At 38.1% G+C, this 23,874-nt stretch overlaps 1 protein-coding gene across 1 annotated transcript in view; it reads left to right on the forward strand.

Annotated features, from left to right (window-relative positions):
• Nucleotides 1–23,827, forward strand: part of LOC134806033 (RING finger protein 17-like) — a 36,942-nt gene extending 13,115 nt beyond the window's left edge. The window contains exons 14-22 of the mRNA XM_063779242.1: nt 12,078–12,212; nt 12,505–12,658; nt 13,250–13,378; nt 13,546–13,642; nt 14,305–14,501; nt 15,002–15,222; nt 15,432–16,203; nt 20,778–21,049; nt 22,143–23,827. Of these exons, the coding sequence (XP_063635312.1) occupies nt 12,078–12,212; nt 12,505–12,658; nt 13,250–13,378; nt 13,546–13,642; nt 14,305–14,501; nt 15,002–15,222; nt 15,432–16,203; nt 20,778–21,049; nt 22,143–23,499 (3,334 nt within the window). The 3' untranslated portion in view covers nt 23,500–23,827. The remainder of the gene's footprint in view (nt 1–12,077; nt 12,213–12,504; nt 12,659–13,249; nt 13,379–13,545; nt 13,643–14,304; nt 14,502–15,001; nt 15,223–15,431; nt 16,204–20,777; nt 21,050–22,142) is intronic.
• The last annotated feature ends 47 nt before the right edge of the window (nt 23,828–23,874 follow it).

The raw sequence follows: 23,874 nt of genomic DNA on the forward strand, positions 1-23,874 counted from the left end.
CTTGCAACTTATAAAACACTGATTATATATTAATGTTTAGCTATTAAACAATATATATATGGATTTAAATAATTATAGCTATTTTTAAAGTTAATTTATAAAATAACAAAAATACAAACTTATGCAATGAATCAAATTATCAAAAAAAAGTAATATATCATAAAAATTAAGCTCACTGGTAAACCAGCAATTTTATAATATGATATAAATACCAAGTTATGCAGTAGATAAAAGAAGATGCGGGTTTAATCTGATAATAAGAGTACAATATTGTTAATATGATTTAACATTGAAAAAACCCAAAAAAATAAATGAATACATAAATTGCCTATTTCGGAATATAAAGTATTTAAAATTATACAATAAAAATACTTGTTATATATTTATTTATATGAATAAAATGTATTTTTTATAATTTTCTAAAAATAATTTATGTAGCTAGTCTTATGTTCAAAAACATGTTATTTGTAATGTTTATTAAAGTTCTAAAGCCTTACAATTAAAAAAAGTTTTTGTTTTTTTAATACGTTTTTAATACATATATAAATTCGTTCCCAAATCGTCATTACCGTACATGCAGTGTCATTACCGTCTATAAAAGAGTCATTACCATACCATGATTGTCATCACCATCTTGCGTTTTTATTTTGCGTTTTTATATAAGCCACAAATGATTGTATAAATACCATAAATATCCTCAATATACAGCCCCCTATTACTTTACCCAGCTAGAATCGTGTTAAATTAAACATTTAAAAAATATATTTTTTTGTATGGTGAAATTTTTGGTGATGAAATCCACCCTTTAACGTTTAATGCATATAAATAACATAATTTTGGACTAAGTACATTATACATACCTACATGACATCAGGCTATGGTTTGGCGCACCGTGACCCTGAACGGCGCGGTAATGTGTTACGGCTGTTAAGTGAAGTCCAGACGGGATGATCAAATCGACCGATTTGATCAGAAATGAAATTGCACCTAAAAACCGAAATGTAGGTATTGTTAAATTTAGTTTGTAGTTAATTAGTTTTTTGGTGTAAGTGTATGAACCAAGGTCTGAAATAAATGATTTTTTATTTTTTTTATTGTTCCGCCGGCCGAAGATTCGGCGGTCGGATACCGAATATTTGGCCGACGGTCAGGCCAAATATCCGGTATCCGACCAAACAACTATCCATTGCATTTCTAATTGAGAGTGGCAACACTATCGTAGGTCGTATTGCCCTTTTCTAGCATATACGTCCCTCGCTCCTACACTCCCACCACACAGGCAGGTTGCTTTGTCAGTTATACAAGGCAAATTTTCAAGTCATTGGCTTGCTGTTTTTCCATCTGGAAGGTCGTGAAGCTAAACTGCTGGTGATTTTTTGAATTTGTACCTCAGTTTAGCTGACTATATTGAAATAGTTATTTATTTTACAAGGGGGCAAAGTTGTTGTTTAACCGCTCGTGCTAATATTGATACTGGAGCAAGTAAAACATTCGAAACGGAATCTTGAGCGTTGCGAGGGTTTCAAAGCACGAGGGTTAAACAAAATTTGCCCCAAGTGAAACACAAAATGTTTCACCACACCAACCCAAAGCAAATATTAAATGTAAAAATATCATACAAAATAAAATACAAATGAATTTTATTAAATATTTATGATTTAAACGTCAATTCTACCAGCAAACATAAGAAAACAACTCAAAATTTGCATTTGATTCCTTTGCCTTACTTGTGAATAAAATGAAACTTTGCTCTCAGTTTTTGAAGTGCAAAGTAAGCCTTTCCGAGCTGGTGTGAAATAAATAATTAAATTTTTCACGCCACTGTTCGGAAATGTGGCAATAGATGGTCTAAAACCAAGCTGGAAAGTAGGCAATAGCTGTAGCACCTGAACCACCACTACTACAATGTTTCATTATTATCATCATCTGTCATTGGTGACAGTTCGCTACAGCAATGAGTATAATTTAAAACATAAAAATCAATAAAAGGTCTTTTTTGGCGCAACTTTTTCCTTCAAAAATAAATTTAGGTTATTTATAGGACCAATTTCTTGTTTAAAAAAAAACGAAATGTCAAACTATTCATTCATTCAGTCAGTTCATTCGATTCACGCTTAAGGTGTTTTTTACTTTTGTAGCTGTTTGTGGTTTTTTAGCAAAATCGCTTCTAAGTTTAGAGTCGGTTTGAAAAGCAAACAACATAAAAACGCCTCTTAAATGTGATAAAAAAGAAAAAAGGCGGGATCGGAAAATTCTCACTGAATTGGATAGTACTATAAAATATAAGAAACACGTATCTACGCTCGCTATAAAAATGAGTTCTTCTAGTGAAGAAAATGATATTCTTACGCTGACGCCTACCGAAATTCAAGAGACAGCACAGGCAGTGGCTAGTAATTTGCTACCAGAGAAATCGCGGGATAGTACTTATAGTTATCCAAATGTTTCCTTATTTCCTCGCAGTAGTCGTGAAAAGCACTATGTAATGCCTCGGCCGGAAACGCTAAAGATGGAGTCGTATTATTCGAGGGCCACCACCAACGTGTCGGCCCTCAAACTCACTCGTCCATCTTTTAGCGGTTTTCCGTCCTCTCCTACAATGTACTATAGTTGTCCATTAAATTATCTAGCAAATAAAAACGATCCGGAATAGAGATGTGAAAGTGCAAGAGGATATTAGAAAGAGAGATGCCTAAGAGTAGCATACCATAATGAATACATGTGTCTTAGCTGTATATTGTAGAATAGAATAGAATAGAATAGAATAGAATAGAATAGAATAGAAATGCCACGAAATGCTGGAACAACATACCCCCTCCAATACGTAACTCAAAAACATTACACACTTTTAAACTTAAATTTAAACAATATCTTTTCAGCTTGCAACTGCCGTGTTCTTAGCGTTCCATGCATCTTAGTTAAATCATTTCATAGGTATATTTTACTTACTTCCGGCGTGATATTGTGCATAATGTATATTTTTTGTTGGTTAAAACCGTCGATCGTTGCCTTTTCTATAAACCGATTTACAACTACCAACTCACAAATTTTATATTATTTTAATTCTTTATTTATTCGAGTTCCCTTTTTTATGTATATATGATCCACTATATTTAATATTATACTAAATACATGCCTTGCCTGACTTCTTTTATATATATTTACATATTCCCAACCCACTCACTTCCATATCAAATTTCAATTTTTTTTTTCTTTTCCTTTTTCTTCATGTATAAGTTTCTAATTTGTGTTAAATATTAAGTACCGAATCACATTTTGACACTGCCTTTACTGTTCTGAGCTATCTTCTTGCCCTGGGCTCCACGGAAGACCAGCGCTATAGCATATATATTATGTTAGAGCATATGCTGAGTGGTGTCCATTTGTAGCCTCTATAGCAGCATCAATACTACGATTATTATTGCATGTTAGTTAAGCTAATAATAGTTTAAACTGTTTAGTGTATAAGATCCTCTTTTTTAAATTTATATGTGTGGTGCTGTATGTAGATGGTTTTTGCAATAAACGTTTTTCTATTCTATTCTATTCTATAATACATGTGTCTTAGCTGTATATTGTATAGTTATAAATAATGTTAAAAATGCTTTATGTTGTTAATGTGTTCCAAATTGTGCCGCTTTGGCATTAGCTGTAAGGTGCAATTTGTTATTTGAAATAAATAAATAAATACAATAAATGTTAATTTTACAAAATGTACCTATCAAGTTGTATACTTTACTAAATATCTCTCTCCTCACAGGTGTTACAATAAAGGGTGTACGTACTACATAATTAATTAAACACTCATAATATAATTATATTACATACACATAATAAGTACCGTAAACCGGGGATACTTTGATCAATTTTAGAGTTTGGCACCATTTTTTGACGATCCTAATATACGTAAAAATATGAAATAAAAATATAATAATCGGTTTTTTCTCTTCTTTCCGTCTACCAAATAAAAAACAATTAGGACTTATATTTTTTTCTGAAATAAATAAAAACAACGCGATCAAAGTTATATTCAGAATGGGGTTACTTTGAAACCACTAATTTTTTTGCTGACAATTTAAAGTAGACCCGCTAAAAAGGCTGTAAAAAATAAAAATAATAAAATCGGTTAAGTACTTTTTAAGTTATTTATATCTTTAACGTGTGGGGTTACTTTGATACCATACCAACAGATACAAATTAAAAAATTTAAGCGCTTATTAGATTATTTACTATAAATAACGTAGGGATTTAACTTATCATTGCACTTAGCAACAGATTTTTGAATTGCAAGCCTTTCCGTTTCAGTAAATTTGGTCTGTACACCCGGGTTTTTGATATGTTGCCTATATAGGTAGGTACTTATTGTATGAAGTTCTATAAAAATATTGTATGCTTTCGATGCGGCATGAATAGATTTTGTGCCCATGTTTGCGAGTGTTGTTCTTCTTGGTATTTTTTGTAGTCTCGTTACCCGATATTATTTGTAATCTCTGGCATTATTTCTATAAAAAAAAAACAATGCATATTTATTTATTGTAGAATTAATACCCTGGGCTGGTGGCCTTACGCACGTATAATAAAATACCTAAAGCAAAGCCGCAGGATACAATATAGCCAATTTCCACCCAGAAAGTTAATTCCATACAATAGAAACTGGTAAAAGAATGTTTAAAATCAGATGAGCAGTTCCGGAGATCAACTCCTACAATACCTACAAACTTATAATTCTACAACCTCTACCTCTTTCACTGACTCAAACGATACCTATTTGTTATATAACTACTGAAAAAAATACATAAAAAAATCGTAAGCTGCCAAAATAATTCATGGTGTTACTTTAATCTTTTGATCAATTTCACCACGTATAAGTGATCAAAGACACCCCGACCCATGGATTCCCCGGTTACGTGCGCATGTGGAGGTTGTCGAATTCAGGTATTTTTTTATAAACTCGCGAATAAACACTGATTGACCTAAGACACTATAAAATTTACATGTATTAATTATTGACACGAATACAGTCAAAGTTTTTCAACCAATTAAACCAGGACGAAAAGCGTACTCGCCATTAATATTTTTTTTCTAGACGAAATAATAATATTACACTCGCATCCGCTTACTGCGCGGTGAAACAACTATCAGTGTTGCCAATAAAGAAAAAACAACTGCGAAATTATTTTTCAACTCGTTAAAACAAGGACTTTAGTAGCGGAGAGAAGTTGCTATCAAAGTCGACCCGCAAATCAAAGTAACCCCGGTTTACGGTATATCATAGGATATGTATAATCACATTGGTTTGGCGTCTTCCCACCACCAGGCGATAACAAACATGTTTCAATATTATTCTTATGTTCCGAATATCGGTACAGCTGTTTAATGACAGCATTTACACAAAAATAAAACGCTAATTAAATAACTTATCATATTCGGAACTACAGATGCAACGGATAGTTGTTTGGCCGCATACAGGATACCGGATGTACGGCCTGACCATAGGCCGAATATTCGGTATTCAGCCGCCGAATATTCGGCCGGCGGAAATATTCAGGTTTTTCAGGTGCGCATTGTGGAAGTTTTGGCCTGTTTCGTAATGAACTTTCGCGCGGTATATAGGTCTATCACTAGGTACGAAATTAGTGCGCGAGCTAGTGAATGGAACGTTTAAATTGTTTTAAAATAATAATCGAGTACGATTATATTCCGATATCAAGCATAGTTATTTAGTACCCTTATTTTAGTATCCGGTATCCGTCCGGATATTAAAATAAGGGCGAGATAGGATACCGGATAGTAACCGAATATCCGGTGCATCTCTATTCGGAACCTAAAGTTTTAATCCTGCATGGTGCAAATATGTATAATTTTGAGACAATGACTTGAAAATTTGTCTTGTATAACTGACAAAGCAACCTGCCTGTGTGGTAGGAGTGTGGGGGAGAGAGGGAGGTATATGCTAGAAAAAGACAATACGACCTAGGGGCTGTCCATACATGACGTCATCTATTTTTGACGATTTTTGTCGCCCCCCCCCCCCTAAAATCATCAAAAAATCATGCTTCGAATGACACCGTTTCCTCCTGCGTCATGCTACCATCATCCGATGTCCAGAGCCCCCCCCCCCTCCCCAAATTTGAAATGACTTAAATTTATGAATAGACCCCTACGACAGTGTTGCCACTCTCAATATTATTTGTTCTTAGGTTCCGAATATGATAAGTTATTTAATTAGCGTTTTATTTTTGTGTAAAACGCTGTCATTTTAAAGCCGTACTTTTCGCCTTATTGCAAAGGAGTAAGGTGCAAAAGTGTAAACATATATTTCACGTCGACTCTTATTATACTATGTTATACTTATTATGGAACTTACTATGTTATACTTATTATGGAACGTAAACTATGAATTGAAAGAGCACGAAATAGTCAATATAATACGTTTGTTGAAAAAAAAAAGTCTACAGACGCTTAGGCGCGAAGGGTTATTGTCTCATAGAAAATTTGAATTTCGCGCCTTTTTCTACTGACAAAGTTGTTGGATAGACGTTAATATCAAATTAAAGAGTGGGCCTACACACTTCGCTGTGACAGAATGTGAAAGTGTCACCAAAACTGTCAAATGACTACGATAATAAGTATTCCTTTTATAATGCCACTCCACACTATGCCATTCTGAAATTAAATAAGAATGATAGATAGTCATGCGCAATTTTTATTTTTGTAGTGGGTCATAATTGACGTATATAATTACGAATATAATTTGAACATCAACCAATAATATTGGAAATGATATCAGTTATTTTTAATCAGCTATCATTCACGCGCGCGTTCATTTTGCTCAGACTTGGCCACACAAATATTTGGTGCGAGCGAGACGCCCGCGCACGTTCGAATTGGCCTGTCACTTGTAGCAACTTGTAGGTAAGTACATACTTACCTACATACTATCCACGCGTCCTTGGCACGAACTCCCGCCACCGCCCGCATTGAAACTGTCCCCGCGCGCCGCAAGGAAGTGTAATCCTTAGCATTAGCGCAAAGAGTTCAAATTTGGTAGTTTCATTTAGCGAATTTGTTAAAATGCACATATTTATTACATTGACCATATTTTTGTGTGATTATGTATTGAATATCACTTTGAACGTTATCAGAACAAAGTCTGCAAGAAATTATATCTATAACCATTTTTTCTAGCATGTTTAAGGCGTTAATATATATACAAGTGATACAAATAATATTGATGTCGGATTCTCGGATAAATAGCTTAAGGCGCTCTTATACTCGAGTTTTACGTTTTCAAGGGGGTGAAGCAGACGCGTGGTAGAACGGGCAGGCGGGCGCCCCGCGCGGCGCACCGCACCATTCCCGCGCAGCACGTCTACGTCCTTATTCTGACGACATCGGTATTCTGAATTGTCAGTTCCGGGATTTTTTCCGGCAATTAATATTGAATAAGATTTATTAGCAAATTCGTATTTTGATGAGTACTTAATGAAATTAAAAATGCCTACGTAAGACGGTGAGTGTGAATAATTATTAATTATAAACAATATGAGTGTATACCGCGACAAACTGAGAATCTAGTCAAATGATGGCAAATTATTATGAGACAAAAACTAGTACTTACTAATAGACTTTAAAAAATTTAATAGAGTTAGACCAAGAAAAGTCTGCAACGATTTTGATTGCACACGCAGTGCAAGTGTTATTTTAAACGTCAAACTTCTATGAAATTATGAATAACACTTGCACTACCTATGCTATCAAAATCGTGGCAGACTTGGTCTAACTCTAGCAGTCAATTTCGGGCAAGTAGGTATTGAAAATAAGGAAGAATGCTAGCAAAGCTAAGATAATTTGTGGGACTATTGAGTTATGCATAGCTCCAATAAGTAGATAAAATTAGCTATCTTCACAAAAAAGAATTATAACTCTAACTGTAATTACATACTATTTTTCTAATTTTGAATTGACGAGTAAAAGTCAAGCATTTAAAGATGGTAATGGCAAAAAACTCTTCTACTTCGACATTCGAGTTATATTAGTTAATAGCTCAAGAAAATAAAAAAAAACTGCGGAAATAATTCGTATAATTTTGAAAATTGGCACAGTTATACCTTGCAGTGTCCAGATAAACATACTTAAAGTCCTCGAGCTTAGCGGGTGTGCTGCTGAGGCCGCTGAGGGTGTAGGGGGGAGGGGGGTGAAGGTACTTACCTTTTTCATATTTTTGCTCATATCTCGAATATATTTGGTTACTATTATTTTTACGTTACGATCAATACTTTAGGGTTGTTAAAGTTAACAAAGATATAAAAAAGTCGATTTAAAAAAACGTCGTTTTTTCGTAATTGTTCATCATAAATCAAATTTTTAGTTTACAAGAAACAAGAATATACAAATCAGTTACGCTGACAAAGTCGTAAAATAAAAACTAGAAAACATATTTAATAGGGTAGTGGCTCTCTTATATGAAAAGTGGGCAAGAAATGTTTCAACCCTATAGTGTGACATGTCGTTGGATAGGTCTTTTAAAATAAATACGGTTTTTTAGAAAACATTTTTTGATAAAGTAGGTAAATATTTTAGGAAAAACAAAATGTACGTGAGCATTTTTTTTCGTGTCAACCCTATGGTATGGGATGTTGTTGGAAAGGTCTTTCAAAATGAATAGGGGTTTTAGAAGAACATTTTTTGATAAAGTGAATATTTTCGGAAATAATCGCTTTGAAAGAAACAAAATGTGTGTGACAATAAAAATTTTTTATCGTTTCAATCTTATAGTGTGGGTGGGGTGTCGTTAGATAGGCCTTTCAAAATACATAGGGGTCTTTAAACAACATTTCTTGATAAAGTGAATCATTTCGGAAATAATCGTTTAGAAAGAAAAAAAAAGTTTTTCCTTCTAACTTTGTCCAAAAAATATGAAAAAAAATCATGAAAATAGTGCTTAAAAACCTCAATCAAATAAAAATAAAACAAACTTGATCAGTTAAGCCGTTTATGAGTTATCGCTAAAAGTCTTCCCTTCTTATTTTAATTAAAAGCCTGGTAACCCTTATTTGTGACCGGATTATCGCAGGCAACCCTATACCATTGTACTTATAATAAAATTACCATCATTTTAATGTATAATTCAAGCGTCAGACAGATAGTGCAATTATCGATATAAAATCACCTCTTTAAACACGGCAACCACATAATAGTGACCGGAAAAAGATAGGCAACCTAGTTGATTTATGTTGTACAAGTTGTATACTTTCCATTGAAACTTATTTCGTTCGTCAGACAAATCGGTGAAATTTGGCGAAAAAATTATTAATTTTTTTTTAATTAAAAATAGCCTTGACCATATTTCTTTAGGCAACCCTATTTATTTATGTTCTGGAACATATTTTCTTTCATATTTTCATAGTTTCATCCGTCAGACAGATTGGTGAAGGCCGACCATATATGTGGGATCTTCTACTATTTGAATCCTGTATATCTATGTTTAAAAATTATTCAATTAATTGATTAATTTAATAGCCTTTTAAAATATGTTTACACAATTTATCAATCGTGACTGAATTCCGGATTGGTTAGATAGGTGTGTGCCTTTGCTGCTCAACTTGTTATAAAATGACAATATGACGGACGAATGTCACCGTATTTAAGAATTATTTTGCTTTTCTTCGTAAGTATGTTGAAAAACATTGTGTGTGTAACATATTTGCATATTTATACTGTGATTACCCATTTTATGAACCGTCCTCTAAACTAGCATAGGTCCGACGCTGACAGTGGTCACGGGCGTACTGGCGTGAGGAATGGGCGCAAGGTACTGCCGCGTAGGGTGTAATTTAGTAGGCAAAATGTTGAATTCATAAAATGATGAATGAAGAAATTAACGTATCGATAAAAGGACAAGCAATAATGAAGATTTACTTAAAAGCTATTGACTGAAGTAAGTTTCATGTACATTTTCGTCGTAGTACGTCTGACATAAGGAAATAAAGACAGTGTTAAGCATGTTTTCAACTTAAGATTCTATCGAGAAAATAATGAGCCGTCGTGTTTCTGACAAGCAATAACGTAGTTCAAGGACTGAAGTTATACATACTAGAAAATAATGCATGAAATCCTTGTAAAAGTCTGTACATATGGTGACAAAAAAGCTTATTTTACTACACACCGCGCCTTAATGAGGTAGTTTTATGGTAATTCAATCAAAGACCTAATTATTACTTTTTTTTTATATCAAGTTACGACGTATATCCGTGAGGCCCCGCCATTTATTGAATTAGTTATTTTCCGTGTTAATATTTTGACTGATTCCATTGTCGACTCATTATAAATATTATTTTCGTCACGTTTACGAACTAAAAATACTATTACTATTTTTAACAAACAAGAACGGCTCTTTTTTTTAACTATTTTTTTTACCCACTTCCGGACAGAAAGTTTGTTGGATTCGAAAATAAAGTATCTTAAAATGATCTAAAGAACAGGAATAAAAAAAAAATTGCCTATTACTAATTAATGTTTAACGTAACCGTATCTTTACTGGAGTAAATGATAACTTTGACAATTACGTGAGTGACGGATTGATTTACTATGGTCCGATAACTTTTATTATGCGATGACTTTACATTCAGCCAACGAGAAAGGTCAAACTAAGGTCATAAGGATATTTGTTGAAATATCTTCAATCCTCAATTATTATATCGCAGCAAATGTCGGAAACTGTTTGAAAACCTCATATCTCGAAATGGTTTTCGAAATAGAACAGTTAAAAAAAAATGAACAATCCTAATTATAGAGATTCCAAAATTTCAATTATAGAGGCCTTTTGGTCTCAAGCTGGTCTCAAGGGACCGGGACCGGACTTTTGGTTGCAATTATTGAGGTTTTCCATATATCCAGGTGCCAATTAACCAGGTTTCACTGTACCTACGGGGATCATGAATGCGATTGACTCGACTGGGGATTTACCTTAATTACTGTTCGGAGCAATCGAGGGTTGAACGCTCCCGATCAATTGAGTGAAATACAATAGGCCTGATGACAAATTTTGAAAACCCTTTTAATATCGTCGGTACACTTGTATTAGTTCCGAAAAACACTATATTTCAGTTATACTCATAAGATTTAACATAGATAATTGCATTTTATTATAGCTAGTTTAAACTTCGCGCGAAAACGCCTCGCATGCCATTTGTGACGTCATCATTTAGTTGGTGGTAGGGTGGTAGATATTGTTTACATACTTACAGTTACGAATTTCCCTTGAATCCGAATGATATTGTTAATTCAGCACCATATATTACGATTAGGGATGATAAATACATTACAAAAATTTATCACAATAACTCATTTTACACAAAAACTCTCACACGGTTGCAGTTTAAGATGAATTATTTAGATACATGTAAATTTTGAGTGAAAATCACCGAACGCCGCTTTTACTTTTTAATTTTTCATTTTTTCTAGTTACGACAGCCAACATGGCAATGATAGTTCCATTCAGCCAAATAATTAAAAAAGTTTGTTGTTGAAATATCGTATTATTTAGCATTTTATTTAAATAATAACAAATAGATATCTACTTTATATCGTGTAATAATATTTTTTGGACGTAATAAATGTTTAGTGACGAAATAACATTTTTTTTGCACCTTTCGAACTCTTTGGTGCCCACGTATAGATTTCGGTCAATGAGGTTGTCTATGTTGCTCTAAGAAATATGTTATGGATTGATGACGTCACTGTTTGGAACGTTTCTGATTGGCGTTTCAGTAAAAATGGCCGATTGGAGAATTTTGCACTTTTATTTTATTGAATATATTAATAATCCTTCAGTTTATACTGAGATTGGGCCATTTTTTAGAATCATATTAACATATATGTTTCGTTGAAACCATTATTTCCATGATTCTTTGTTACTTGCAACAGGCCTATTGTCCTGGTCCCTTGATTAGCCAGATGTAGCTCAAGATTTTAAACGCTAGGTTTGATAATTAGATCCTTTTCCCTAAACGGGCTAAACTTCACTCAAATAGCATGCAGTGCAAGTATCTAAGTTATGTTTTTATTACACCCAGGCTTCGTCTGCTGCAACCAGGCAGAGTTCAATCGCCGCCACCGTTAGCAATCAACTGCTGCTTGGCTAACTGTGAGCCCAAGTGTGGCACTTGGACCAGTGAAGACTCTTACCTCATTCAGAATATTATAAACAAGTAAGTTTCACAGTTAAAAGGAATATTAAACTATGTTTAATAATCATGTTTGTCGTTACAGTGTATCTACTATTTTATACTGTTATGCTGTCAGTGTCACATATAGCAAATATCTGTAAATGGGTAAAATTATTACTGAAACTGTTGTGGGGTAGGTATTAAACAAGGGCCCTTTCACAATTTTCACATACAAAATTAACCAGATAATCATTAATTTAAATAAAAAAAATTGGTGATCGAATTCTGTAGAACGAGATTCAATAGAGCAAAGTTAACCCCTAATCGTTTGCAGCAAACAAGCGGTGATATACATCCGCAACATGCAGTCGACTTCGAACTTTGGCATGCGGCTGGTGTGCGACGTGACCACGTTCGAGGACGGCGTGAATCTGGCGCACGCGCTGGCCTTCCACGAGCGCGCCAAACTCATCAACCCCAAGTTCCACGTAAGTTCTTTTGCTCATACTCTTAAATGTTGGTTGAATAAACTAACCTATTGTAGTTAATTTGCCGATAAATAGCATTAGCTGCCATTATTGCAGAGGCTGGGATTCGTAGTTGAGTCTCGATTTTGCCGGACGATACCAAGCCGAGTCCGACAAAGAAGACAAATCCACGAATTGCCATAACCGACCATAATTTAGGACCCATTTATGAGTCGAAAATGTTCGTTCACAGTCTATGGACGTCATTGGGGCATACTTTAATATTTTTAATCGTTGACATTGTTATAAGGAAGTCTCTGTTGTATGGAACAGGGTTATGTTTTCAAAATGACGGGCGTTTTTCCGAGCCTTGGTCATGACGAGTTCATGACTCTTAATTTTCAACATTTTTACAAAAGTATACGCTCAACTCAAGCCGCCCAGAGAACTCTTCCATTCCATTGTATTGTCAACCTTCATTTTGACAAAATAATTACGTTTGTCTTGGCAAAATTTAATTTAAGGACGGTTAGAGGATATACTGTTTTGTGTTATTGTATTCGTATATTTATGATAATCATGATTCATGATATTAATGAATACTTTTTTCAGTACCCAAAAATATTCGGATTGAGAGAAAAACCAAAATTGTTCATGGTGAACAATAATTTAAAACTGAAATCAAAAGAGGAAGTTTACATAACGCACATCTATAGCCCCGACAAGTTTTACGTGCGAGAGGTATGTTGAGTTTCAGAAGAAGCTATATATTTTACAGTACATAATATATATAAGGTGCTACTTTCCCGCACTACTGCGGGAATAAGCACTTTCCGTGCCTGTGAAAATTTAAAGGGCCATAACTTATTATAAAAATGTCATATATATATAAATGATTTTGGTTTTAGCGCCACTTGCAGAGCGCTTTCGAAAAACTGACCGAGGATTTGGAGCAAGAGTACAGTTTGGCTCTTAACACTGAGAGTGTGCACCTCCCGGAAATCGGTAAGATCTATTCTATAACATAACTCACGCGATATTAATCTAAAGGGTACATGGTGTAGCAAACTGAAATCGGATAACGGGGCTCGCAATAATCGATGAACATATGTACATTAAAGATACCGGCCAAGTGCGAGTCGGACTCGCGCACGAAGGCCATTACGCAAAAAACCGAAAAAAAGGCACGTTTGTTGTATGGGAGCCCCGCTTAAATATTTATTATATTCTGTTTTTAGTATTTGTTGTTATAGCGGTAACATAATACATATGTGAAAATTTTAACTGCCTAGCTATCACGGTTCATAAGATACACCTTGGTGACAGACAGACGGACGGACAGCGGAGTCTTAGTAATAGGGTCCCGTTTTTACCCGGGTACGGAACCCTAAAAATATCCGCAATCGAATACAGAACCTCCTCTTTCTTGAAGTTTAAGTCGGTTAGGGTAAGTTCGGGGTAGCCGGCAGTTCTTTTTTAAATGTGATAATTTTTTTTTACTTAAGTATGTTATTAAATAAATTTTATTTCTTCATAAACTTTGAAGAATTGACTGTCGAAAATAATACAAAAAAAAAATATTTCTATCAAGATCAGCGTTCAATCGTCACGCGCATGATAATTAGTGTCCGCTAGCACGATTAATACAACGGTCGTTCCCGGTGCAGGCGTGGTATACGTGGTGAACACGGAGACGGGGCAGCGCGGGGCGGCGGCGGCGGCGACGTGGGCCCGGGCGCTGGCGCTGGAGCTGCCGGGGCGCCTGCGCGTGCGCGTGCTGCTGGTGGACTCGGGCGCCGTGCAGCTCGTGCACTGGCGCGCGCTGCGCCCCGTGCGCCCGCACTTCACGCAGCTGCGCGCGCTGGTACCTAACACTGCCGAGCGACGAGCGACACATTACTAGCTTAGGGTGGTATTCCACCTATCCAATTTCTTTGTCCAATGTGTAATTGTGTATTGCGTCTCACATTTTGCTTTAATGAGAGTGAGACGCACTGACATTGGACAAGTGGAATACCACCCTTAGCTACACCTCTAATTAATGAGTACGATGATTCGCTGGAGGCGATATCGATAGGTGGCGCTTGTGAGTCTGCGCCTCATGGTGCATCGCGCTGTTAGTTTGCATCCTGAGCACGAATTCAGATCCCGCCTGATAAGAAGAACAAACCACTGAGCACATATTACGGCGCTGCCCTCTTCACTCCTATCCTGGCCCAGCTGAGGATCTAGATGCACTGATACCCGACGTAGTTAACCTTAGTTACCTGGCTTAACAACCTCAAAGCTGTACTCTGATTGCCTAATCATGTATGCCATACGATTAAATGATAAATTAATTGTCCTTGTTTAAAATTTTACTAGGCGACAGAATGTCACCTCGCCGGAGTGACACCCTTGAACAAGAAATGGAGCGCGGCCTCCGTGGCGCTCCTGCACCGCTTCGAGGAGCGCGTGTTGGAGCTGCACGTGGAGGACAACCGCAACCGCGGCTCGCTCGGCGTCACGCTCTACGACAACACCGGGGAGGACGCCGTCTGCGTCAACAACGAGATGATCAAATACAAGTTCGCCATCACCTTTGGGTAAGTATAAATAGAGTATGAGTTGTAAATATTTCGTATATAAGTTTCGAAAAACTCATTAGTACGAGCCAGGATTGTAAGTCGGACTTCATATCCACTGGGCCACCACCGCTGAAATATATAATAATATTTTAGACAAATTAAACATATTTATATCAGATATATGATATTTATTTGATTTGATAAATGAATATTGTATTTGTTTTCAGTCTCTTTAGATTTAACTTGAGTGACGGCGAAAGTCAAGGTGCAACACACAAGGCTCCGCAAGACGAAACAAAGAAACCAGAACCTAAGCGTAATGCTAAAAAAATAAAAATACTGAGCCACGATGATGACACCAAAGTAGATGAAAAGAATTTGGAAGCTAAGGATAAAGGTCCACTCAGGCTCGAAGCCAAGTTGCTGCAGTACCAGTCCCCTTCTCTACTCTACGTGTCGCTGGTTCACCAGCAGAAGACTTTCAATCTCTTATTTGAGAAAATACAAACAGAATACTCAAAGGCAAATTCTGAAAATGAGAAAAAGGATTGGAAGGAAGGGGACAGATGTTGCGCATTCTGTGAGGAATCCAAAACGTGGCGGCGAGCTGTCATCGTAGAATTAGTAGACAACAAAGCAAAGTTGTTCTATTCTGATTTCGCACTGGTCGAGGCAGTACCTCTGGATAATTTAAGAGTGTTGACCCCAGACTTCGAATCCTTGGGAGACGCCGCGATCAAATGCCATTTGTCCGGAGTGATGCCGGCAGTCGGCACCGAATGGCCTTCACTCACAAAAGAGTATCTCAAAGAACTACTGGAAGTTTACAAAAGGGTGTTTATAACAAAAATAGGGAACTTCAAGGACAGGAGTATGCCTGTGGAGTTATGGGTGTACCACACCACCCAGGGCGGTGCTCTGGAGCCCGACACGTCGGAGTGGCGCTGCCTAAACCTGAAAATCATTGAACAGGGTCTGGCAATACCGGACAAATCTGAGGTAATTCATTTTTATGCTGTTACAATATTTACATCTGGGGGCACGGCAGTGCCCCGCCTAGACTACAAAATGGCGGGGCACTACCTACCTTTTCCCGAGCCGTTGTCTCATTTTCAAACCCTCATAGCTTCGTCCCAGCCATGAAACGGCCAAGCCATAGTTTTTAAACCGAGGTGTAGGGGTTAATAAAGTCAGGGCTTATAAGGGGCTTGGCTTTTGCTGAGATCTGATAACTTTTTATTTTTACAACAAATGTCTTGACCGCCAATTTTACATGAAATGTATTTGATGAAATTCATAATACTGTTAACTGGGTTTTAAATTTTGAACCTTGATTCTTGAATTTGAATCTTTGAATTGACCTCAGTAAGGTTAAGAGCGCTCTTACAAGAAAAGTCGAAATAATGCAAAATTGATGATACTAGTCGACGAAATTCAGGACTTTGCGCTCATTATTAGAAACAATGAGTACGTGTTCCAGTAAAAGCGTCTTCTTATCTTTATAAATATCGTTGTAAATATTAGAAAAAGGACTTATTAAATTAGTAATGATTTTTTTTCTGATGGTCGTTTCCGAAAAACCCCGTGAAGCACTGAATGGCGAGCTCTTATTTGGAAATGTTGAGAATTTTACTCTGCTAAACCTGGCTATTTTGTATTACTAATACCCTGTACTTTAGGCATATCAAACCATATTTTTCCTACATATCTTTGAGAAAGAGAAAATCAAAGTAAAACGAACTCGATTTTCTCTCCGAAACAAGTGTCAATTCCTACGAAAATCTACTTAATATCGAAGTCATTTTCATACTCAAGCAATCTGCAACGTTTGCTTATACTGTTGGTATACATTAGTGTTTATGAAATTCTACTATAATTTTTTGGCAATTTTTTGAAAACTACTCTATATTACCGATGACGCGCGCTGCGCCAGCTCAGTGCCGCGGCAGAGCTTGTAGAGGCAGGACGTGTGTCGGTCGGCTCCGCACATTTTCAACGGCGACGACGAGGTTTTTTATCATTGTGTGCGGCGGGCGCCGTGTAAAACGCTATACTGTGTGCGTGTAAACCGCAACGAGAGACTTTGATCCTAGCACCGTTTTTATAGTATTATAATTTATAATGGTACAGTTTAATAAACTACCGGACAGGATTAAAAATATTTGAAACGACCTGACATTCTATATGTATTTATTTGACTCAAGATAGTTTGACTCAGGGTCTGATGATGGAGCCGGAAGGTGGTCACCGGTATCAATCAACCATGCAACTAAACCACTTCGTGTTTGGGCTCGTTTGATTCGGCTCAACAAGATCTTTGACACAAGATAGTACTCAGGGTCTGATGATGGAGCCGGAAGGTGGTCACCGGTACCAATCAACCATGCAACTAAACCACTTCGTGTTTGGGCTCGTTTGATTCGGCTCAACAAGATCTTTGACTTAAGATAGTACTCAGGGTCTGATCATGGAGCCGGAAGGTGGTCACCGGTACCAATCAACAATGCAACTAAACCACTTCGTGTTTAGGCTCGTTTTATTCATCTCAACAAGATCTTTGACACAAGATAGTACTCAGGGTCTGATGATGGAGCCGGAAGGTGGTCACCGGTACCAATCAACCATGCAACTAAACCACTTCGTGTTTGGGCTCGTTTGATTCGGCTCAACAAGATCTTTGACTTAAGATAGTACTCAGGGTCTGATCATGGAGCCGGAAGGTGGTCACCAGTACCAATCAACAATGCAACTAAACCACTTCGTGTTTAGGTTCGTTTTATTCGTCTCAACAAGATCTTTGACTTAAGATAGTACTCAGGGTCTGATGATGGAGCCGGAAGGTGGTCACCGGTACCAATCAACCATGCAACTAAACCACTTCGTGTTTGGGCTCGTTTGATTCGTCTCAACAAGATCTTTGGCACAAGATAATACTCAGGGTCTGATGATGGAGCCGGAAGGTGGTCACCGGTACCAATCAACCATGCAACTAAACCACTTCGTGTTTAGGCTCGTTTGATTCGTCTCAACAAGATCTTTGACACAAGATAGTACTCAGGGTCTGATGATGGAGCCGGAAGGTGGTCACCGGTACCAATCAACCATGCAACTAAACCACTTCGTGTTTGGGCTCGTTTGATTCGGCTCAACAAGATCTTTGACTTAAGATAGTACTCAGGGTCTGATCATGGAGCCGGAAGGTGGTCACCAGTACCAATCAACAATGCAACTAAACCACTTCGTGTTTAGGCTCGTTTTATTCGTCTCAACAAGATCTTTGACTTAAGATAGTACTCAGGGTCTGATGATGGAGCCGGAAGGTGGTCACCGGTACCAATCAACCATGCAACTAAACCACTTCGTGTTTGGGCTCGTTTGATTCGACTCAACAAGATCTTTGGCACAAGATAATACTCAGGGTCTGATGATGGAGCCGGAAGGTGGTCACCGGTACCAATCAACCATGCAACTAAACCACTTCGTGTTTAGGCTCGTTTGATTCGTCTCAACAAGATCTTTGACACAAGATAGTACTCAGGGTCTGATGATGGAGCCGGCAGGTGGTCACCGGTACCAATCAACCATGCCACTAAACCACTTCGTGTTTAGGCTCGTTTTATTCGTTTCTATAAGATCTTTGACACAAGATAGTACTCAGGGTCTGATGTTGGAGCCGGAAGGTGGTCACCGGTACCAATCAACCATGCAACTAAACCACTTCGTGTTTAGGCTCGTTTGATTCGTCTCAACAAGATCTTTGACACAAGTTAGTACTCAGGGTCTGATGATGGAGCTGGACTGTGGCCACGGGTACCAGTCTACCATGTAACTGAACCACTTCGTGTTTGGGCTCGTTTGATTTGTCGCAACAAGATCTTTGACACAAGGTAGTACTGAGGGTCTGATGATGGATCCGGAAGGTGGTCACCGGTACCAATCTACCATGCAACTAAACCACTTCGTGTTTGGCTTCGTTCGATTCGTCGCAACAAGATCTTTGACACAAGTTAGTACTCAGGGTCTGATGATGGAGCTGGACTGTGGCCACGGGTACCAGTCTACCATGTAACTGAACCACTTCGTGTTTGGGCTCGTTTGATTCGTCGCAATAAGATGTTTGACACAAGATACTACTCAGGGTCTGATGATGGAGCTGATGATGATAGACAGGTACCCGTCGCCACCTTCGCGCTCCATCATCAGACCCTGAGTACTACCTTGTGTCAAAGATCTTGTTGAGATGAATAAAACGTGCCTAAACACGAAATGGTTTAGTTGCATGGTTGATTGGTACCGGTGACCACCTTCCGGCTCCAACATCAGACCTTGAGTACTATCTTGTGTCAAAGATCTTGTTGAAACGAATAAAACGAGCCTAAACACGAAGTGGTTTAGTTGCATGGTTGATTGGTACCGGTGACCACCTTCCAGCTCCATCATCAGACTCTGAGTATCACCTAGTGTCAAAGATCTTGTTGAGATGAATCAAACGATCCTAAACACGATGTGGTTTAGTTGCATGGTTGATTGGTAATGGTACCTTCCAGCTCCATCATCAGACCCTGAGTACTGTCTTGTGTCAAAGATCTTGTTGAGACGAATCAAACGAGCCCAAACACGAAGTTGTTTAGTTACATGATAGACTGGTACCCGTGGCCACCTTCCAGCTCCATCATCAGACCCTGTGTATCTTCAGTGTCAAAGATCTTGTTGAGACGAATCAAACGAGCCTAATCATGTTACTACATGGTTGATTGGTATCCGTGACCACCTTAATCATCATCAGATCCTCAGTACCAGTTCGTTTTTAAACCCTCGTTGATACAAACTTTACAACCTATAGGTACCAAATGCAATGACGAAACATGTAAATAAGCGAGTAGGTACCTATAATTTCTTTCGAGTAATATACCTTCATAAGTACAAGTATGGGGCTATTCATAAATTACGTCGTTTCAAATGGGAGGAGTGGGGGGGGGGGGGTCTGGACATCGGATGATGGTAACATGACGTAGGAGGAAACAGATTCATCCGAAGCTTGATTTTTGGATGATTTGAGGGGAGGGGGGGGTCAAAAATCGTCAAAAATAGATGACGTAATTTATGAACAGCCCCTATGTACATTTGCACTGCATTTAGTATTTTCGTACTTACCAAATAACAGTTTTAGAACTTTAAAAGTTAAGTACAGTTAGTGTTGTTATGGTTGATTTCAATATGCTTCGCGAAGGATCAAGAATGTTTAATCCATCATTGTAGTGCGAGTGTGGTAGAAGGGATCGGCGTACTGAGCTCGCACGGCCTGCCGCAGCGCGTAAAATACCTAAACTCGCTCAACGCCGAAATGTAATAGCGCTCTTAAAGGTACCTTCGTCTAATACCCATCTCAGCTTGACTCCTCTGCCCCACCACGCACAGCAACCGTAACTCACATTGAAAAACCAGTTTGAATTTGGCATTTATTGCGCGCGAATACGCTAAACAATCGAATAAGCTTTCGATTGCACTTACGATTATGTGTCATGGGTGGGTAATCAATACGTTTAAGATTTTATAGGATATTTTATTATTAGACTGCCGCAGAGGAATCGAACGCTAAGGAGGACGACGACGAAATGTTGTCGTTTGGAAACTTGACGGGTTCCGTACGCGAGTGGCTGCAGCTGGAGCCGCTGCCGACCAAGCCGCTGATCCAGTCGGACGTCACCGGCGCCTCCACGCCCGAGGTCGACGACATCAACGCTAACATCGACCAGGTCCAGGCCGGCTCCTCCAATACTGTGTTCATATCTGATTGGCTGCCTGCCGAGCCTTTGCCGACCAACGAGTTCATAGGGGTGCCGACGTAAGTTCATATGAATATTAAAGCCCGTTGCGGCGCAAGCTATGCACCAGCCTACGGATATTGTCTTGTATATTTGTGAATGTTACGAGCGAATTTGAATTATTTCCCTCATTTCAGCTCATAAATGGCAATCTCCAGCTTGCTCTTAATAGTACATTGTGCAACGCGGGGGGTATGTGAAATATTGTACGAGAGTCTATATATTCACGACTAGGGTTGCCACACGTCCGGATTTGTCCGGACATGTCCGGATTTTTGAATCTTTGTCCGGATTGCGGCCGGACTTGGCATGTGTCCGGATTTTTCGGAATGACCTTATAAAAATAAAATGCGCGCCCGGGGAGGGGGCTACGGGATCGGGCGAAGGGAAAGGGAAAAGTAGATCCAAGATACAGTACACCGCAGAGAGCAGCGCGCCGCCGGGGCGTCGTTCAAGCTACGCCAAATCTCTGCTACAAGAAATGTCCGGATTTTTAGGGTGATGTCCGGATTTTTATCAGGACATTTAATTCTTCCATATGGCAACCCGGGGAGTGAATTAAAGACTTGAGTGACAATATTCTTACCCCCGGAGTTCCACATAATGTTTTTCATCACACTTGCGAAGAAGAAATTAAATTTAAACGAATTCATTCTTAAATATGGTGACATTTCAAACATTCGCCATATTGATATTTTTTGGCAGTGTAGGCATTGAAGGCACATCAACCTCCAGCCACAATTGAAAATTGTGTATAAATATTTTAAACGGCTATTAAATTAATCAAATTAAATATTGTTAAGCATAAACAAAAAATTATAATTTATGATCGTCAGTATTTTCAAAGTAAAACTCTTTTATAAGTACTTGGTTCGTATAAATAAGTGACAGAATCCATAACTCCCGCGGGAACAATATAGGCCTTTGTCCTTCAGTACACCTGCATGAAATAACATATTTTTCGAGCAAGTGTGATGAAAAAGTAAAATGCGTGTCTTCAGGAAGCTGAATGTTATAGATACTGATGCTCGCTGGTGTAGCTTGCGCCGCAGTGTGCTTCTACATTCTTATGTTACAGGGACATAGTTTGTTGAATGAAATGTTGTGTTTCAGGTACATCGACAATGATGGTGTAGTCTTTCTACATCAGCTGGCGCAGGAAGAGACGCTTGAGCTTATCCGCAAGGCGCTCGAGGTCCGCTTCAAGAAGCCCGATCCTAAGGCCAAGTACGCGAAGTGGACCGTGGGTGAGCCGTGCGTCGCGCTGTACTTCCTGGACAACCGTTTCTACCGGGGGCGAGTGTTGGAGGTCAACACAGACACCTCCTCCTGTTTAGTCCAGTACGTCGATTACGGCAATGAAGAAATATGCACGTTTGTCAACATGAGGAAGAGCATTGCCCTTCATCAGATACCCATACAGGCCCACAAGTGCATCCTGGCTCGAATTCGCCCATTAGGCAATCAGTGGGACAGAACAACGTTGGATTACATACACAAATCAGTCGTAGAGAAACACTGTTTGGTCAAATTATCTGGAGAACGTGTCGGCGATCTCTTGCCAATAGAGCTGAAATATGACAAATTGTGGATAAACGACCACCTGGCCGACTTCGAGATGGCAGAGTATACTGACGGGTCTAAAACCGTGGTTAAGAAATTCGCACCAAACCCAAATTTAAAGACACAAGGAAACGAAGACCTGAAATCTGACTCGGGGCCAGATTATATCGTCGATGAAGATGCCGATAGCGCGGAGCTCCTGTCGTCACACGATTGTTCCTTCGACGCAAAGTCTTTCGAGGCTGCTGATTGGAATTTGCTCATGGAACAAGAAGGCCAGCCAAAACACGAAAAAGTGTTGACTTACACAAAAAATGATAAAGAAGAATTCCTATCTAATATTATACTTATAAACGATTTAGATACTCTGGAATTAGCTGTTGTTCATAACGACGAAGATAATTTGTTATATGATGAGATGTTCGAAAATTTGCAAAATGAAGCCGTCAATTTGCCGCCGCTGAACGGAATATATGAAGATAAACCATGCATTGGTCTGTTTCGCGACGAAACTGGACAACCAGGGTGGTACAGAGCGTCTATACAACGATACAGCAAATCAAAAGGACTCGTTAAAGTACGCTATGTTGATTATGGCAACACTGACGTCGTTTCTACATCGAATGTGAAAGAAATAAGTGAAAAGTGGTTGAAAATGCCACCTGCCAGCATACAGGCTAATTTATACGAAGTTAAAGTAAATCACCATGTAGACATCAATATTGTGTCGACTAAATTTATTGAAACATTCCTGGACAAGGGGCCATTCCAGACTAAAATCATAGCGTATGAAAATTCTATACCCCAAGTAGAACTTAGAAATGAAGACGGCCAACTTGTTTACAGCAAGCTCATAAGCAGCGGATATTTGATTGAGAAAGATTTGTGTATCAATGACAAATTTTAGTTCTTTTTATCATTTAAACATTTTAAACAAGTCAAAGCCTTGGCCCCGAACTAATGATCTTGTTCCTTAACCCCTGGCGGGCAATGCTTTTTTTTTATCAGATTAGGAAAGTTAAGAGGTCTCTCAAGAATTCCAAAGCAATCTGTGATTGGTTTGACTAATGTTGATTAATGTAGAATAAGTTACAATGAAAAACAAAAACAAAGTTAGTTCTGTTGATCTTTTTAATTTTGTTAAGTGTTCACAAAAGCATTATCTGTTAGTTACTAGATATTGCTATTAATTAATTATGATTAAGTTAGTAATCCATAAAGATGTTATCTACCTATTGTTTTGTTATGAACGATTAAAAGTCAATCTATAATGTGTTGTTTT

This window comes from Cydia splendana, chromosome 2 (genome assembly GCF_910591565.1).
Source record: "Cydia splendana chromosome 2, ilCydSple1.2, whole genome shotgun sequence".
Classification (NCBI taxonomy): Eukaryota; Metazoa; Arthropoda; class Insecta; order Lepidoptera; family Tortricidae; genus Cydia; species Cydia splendana.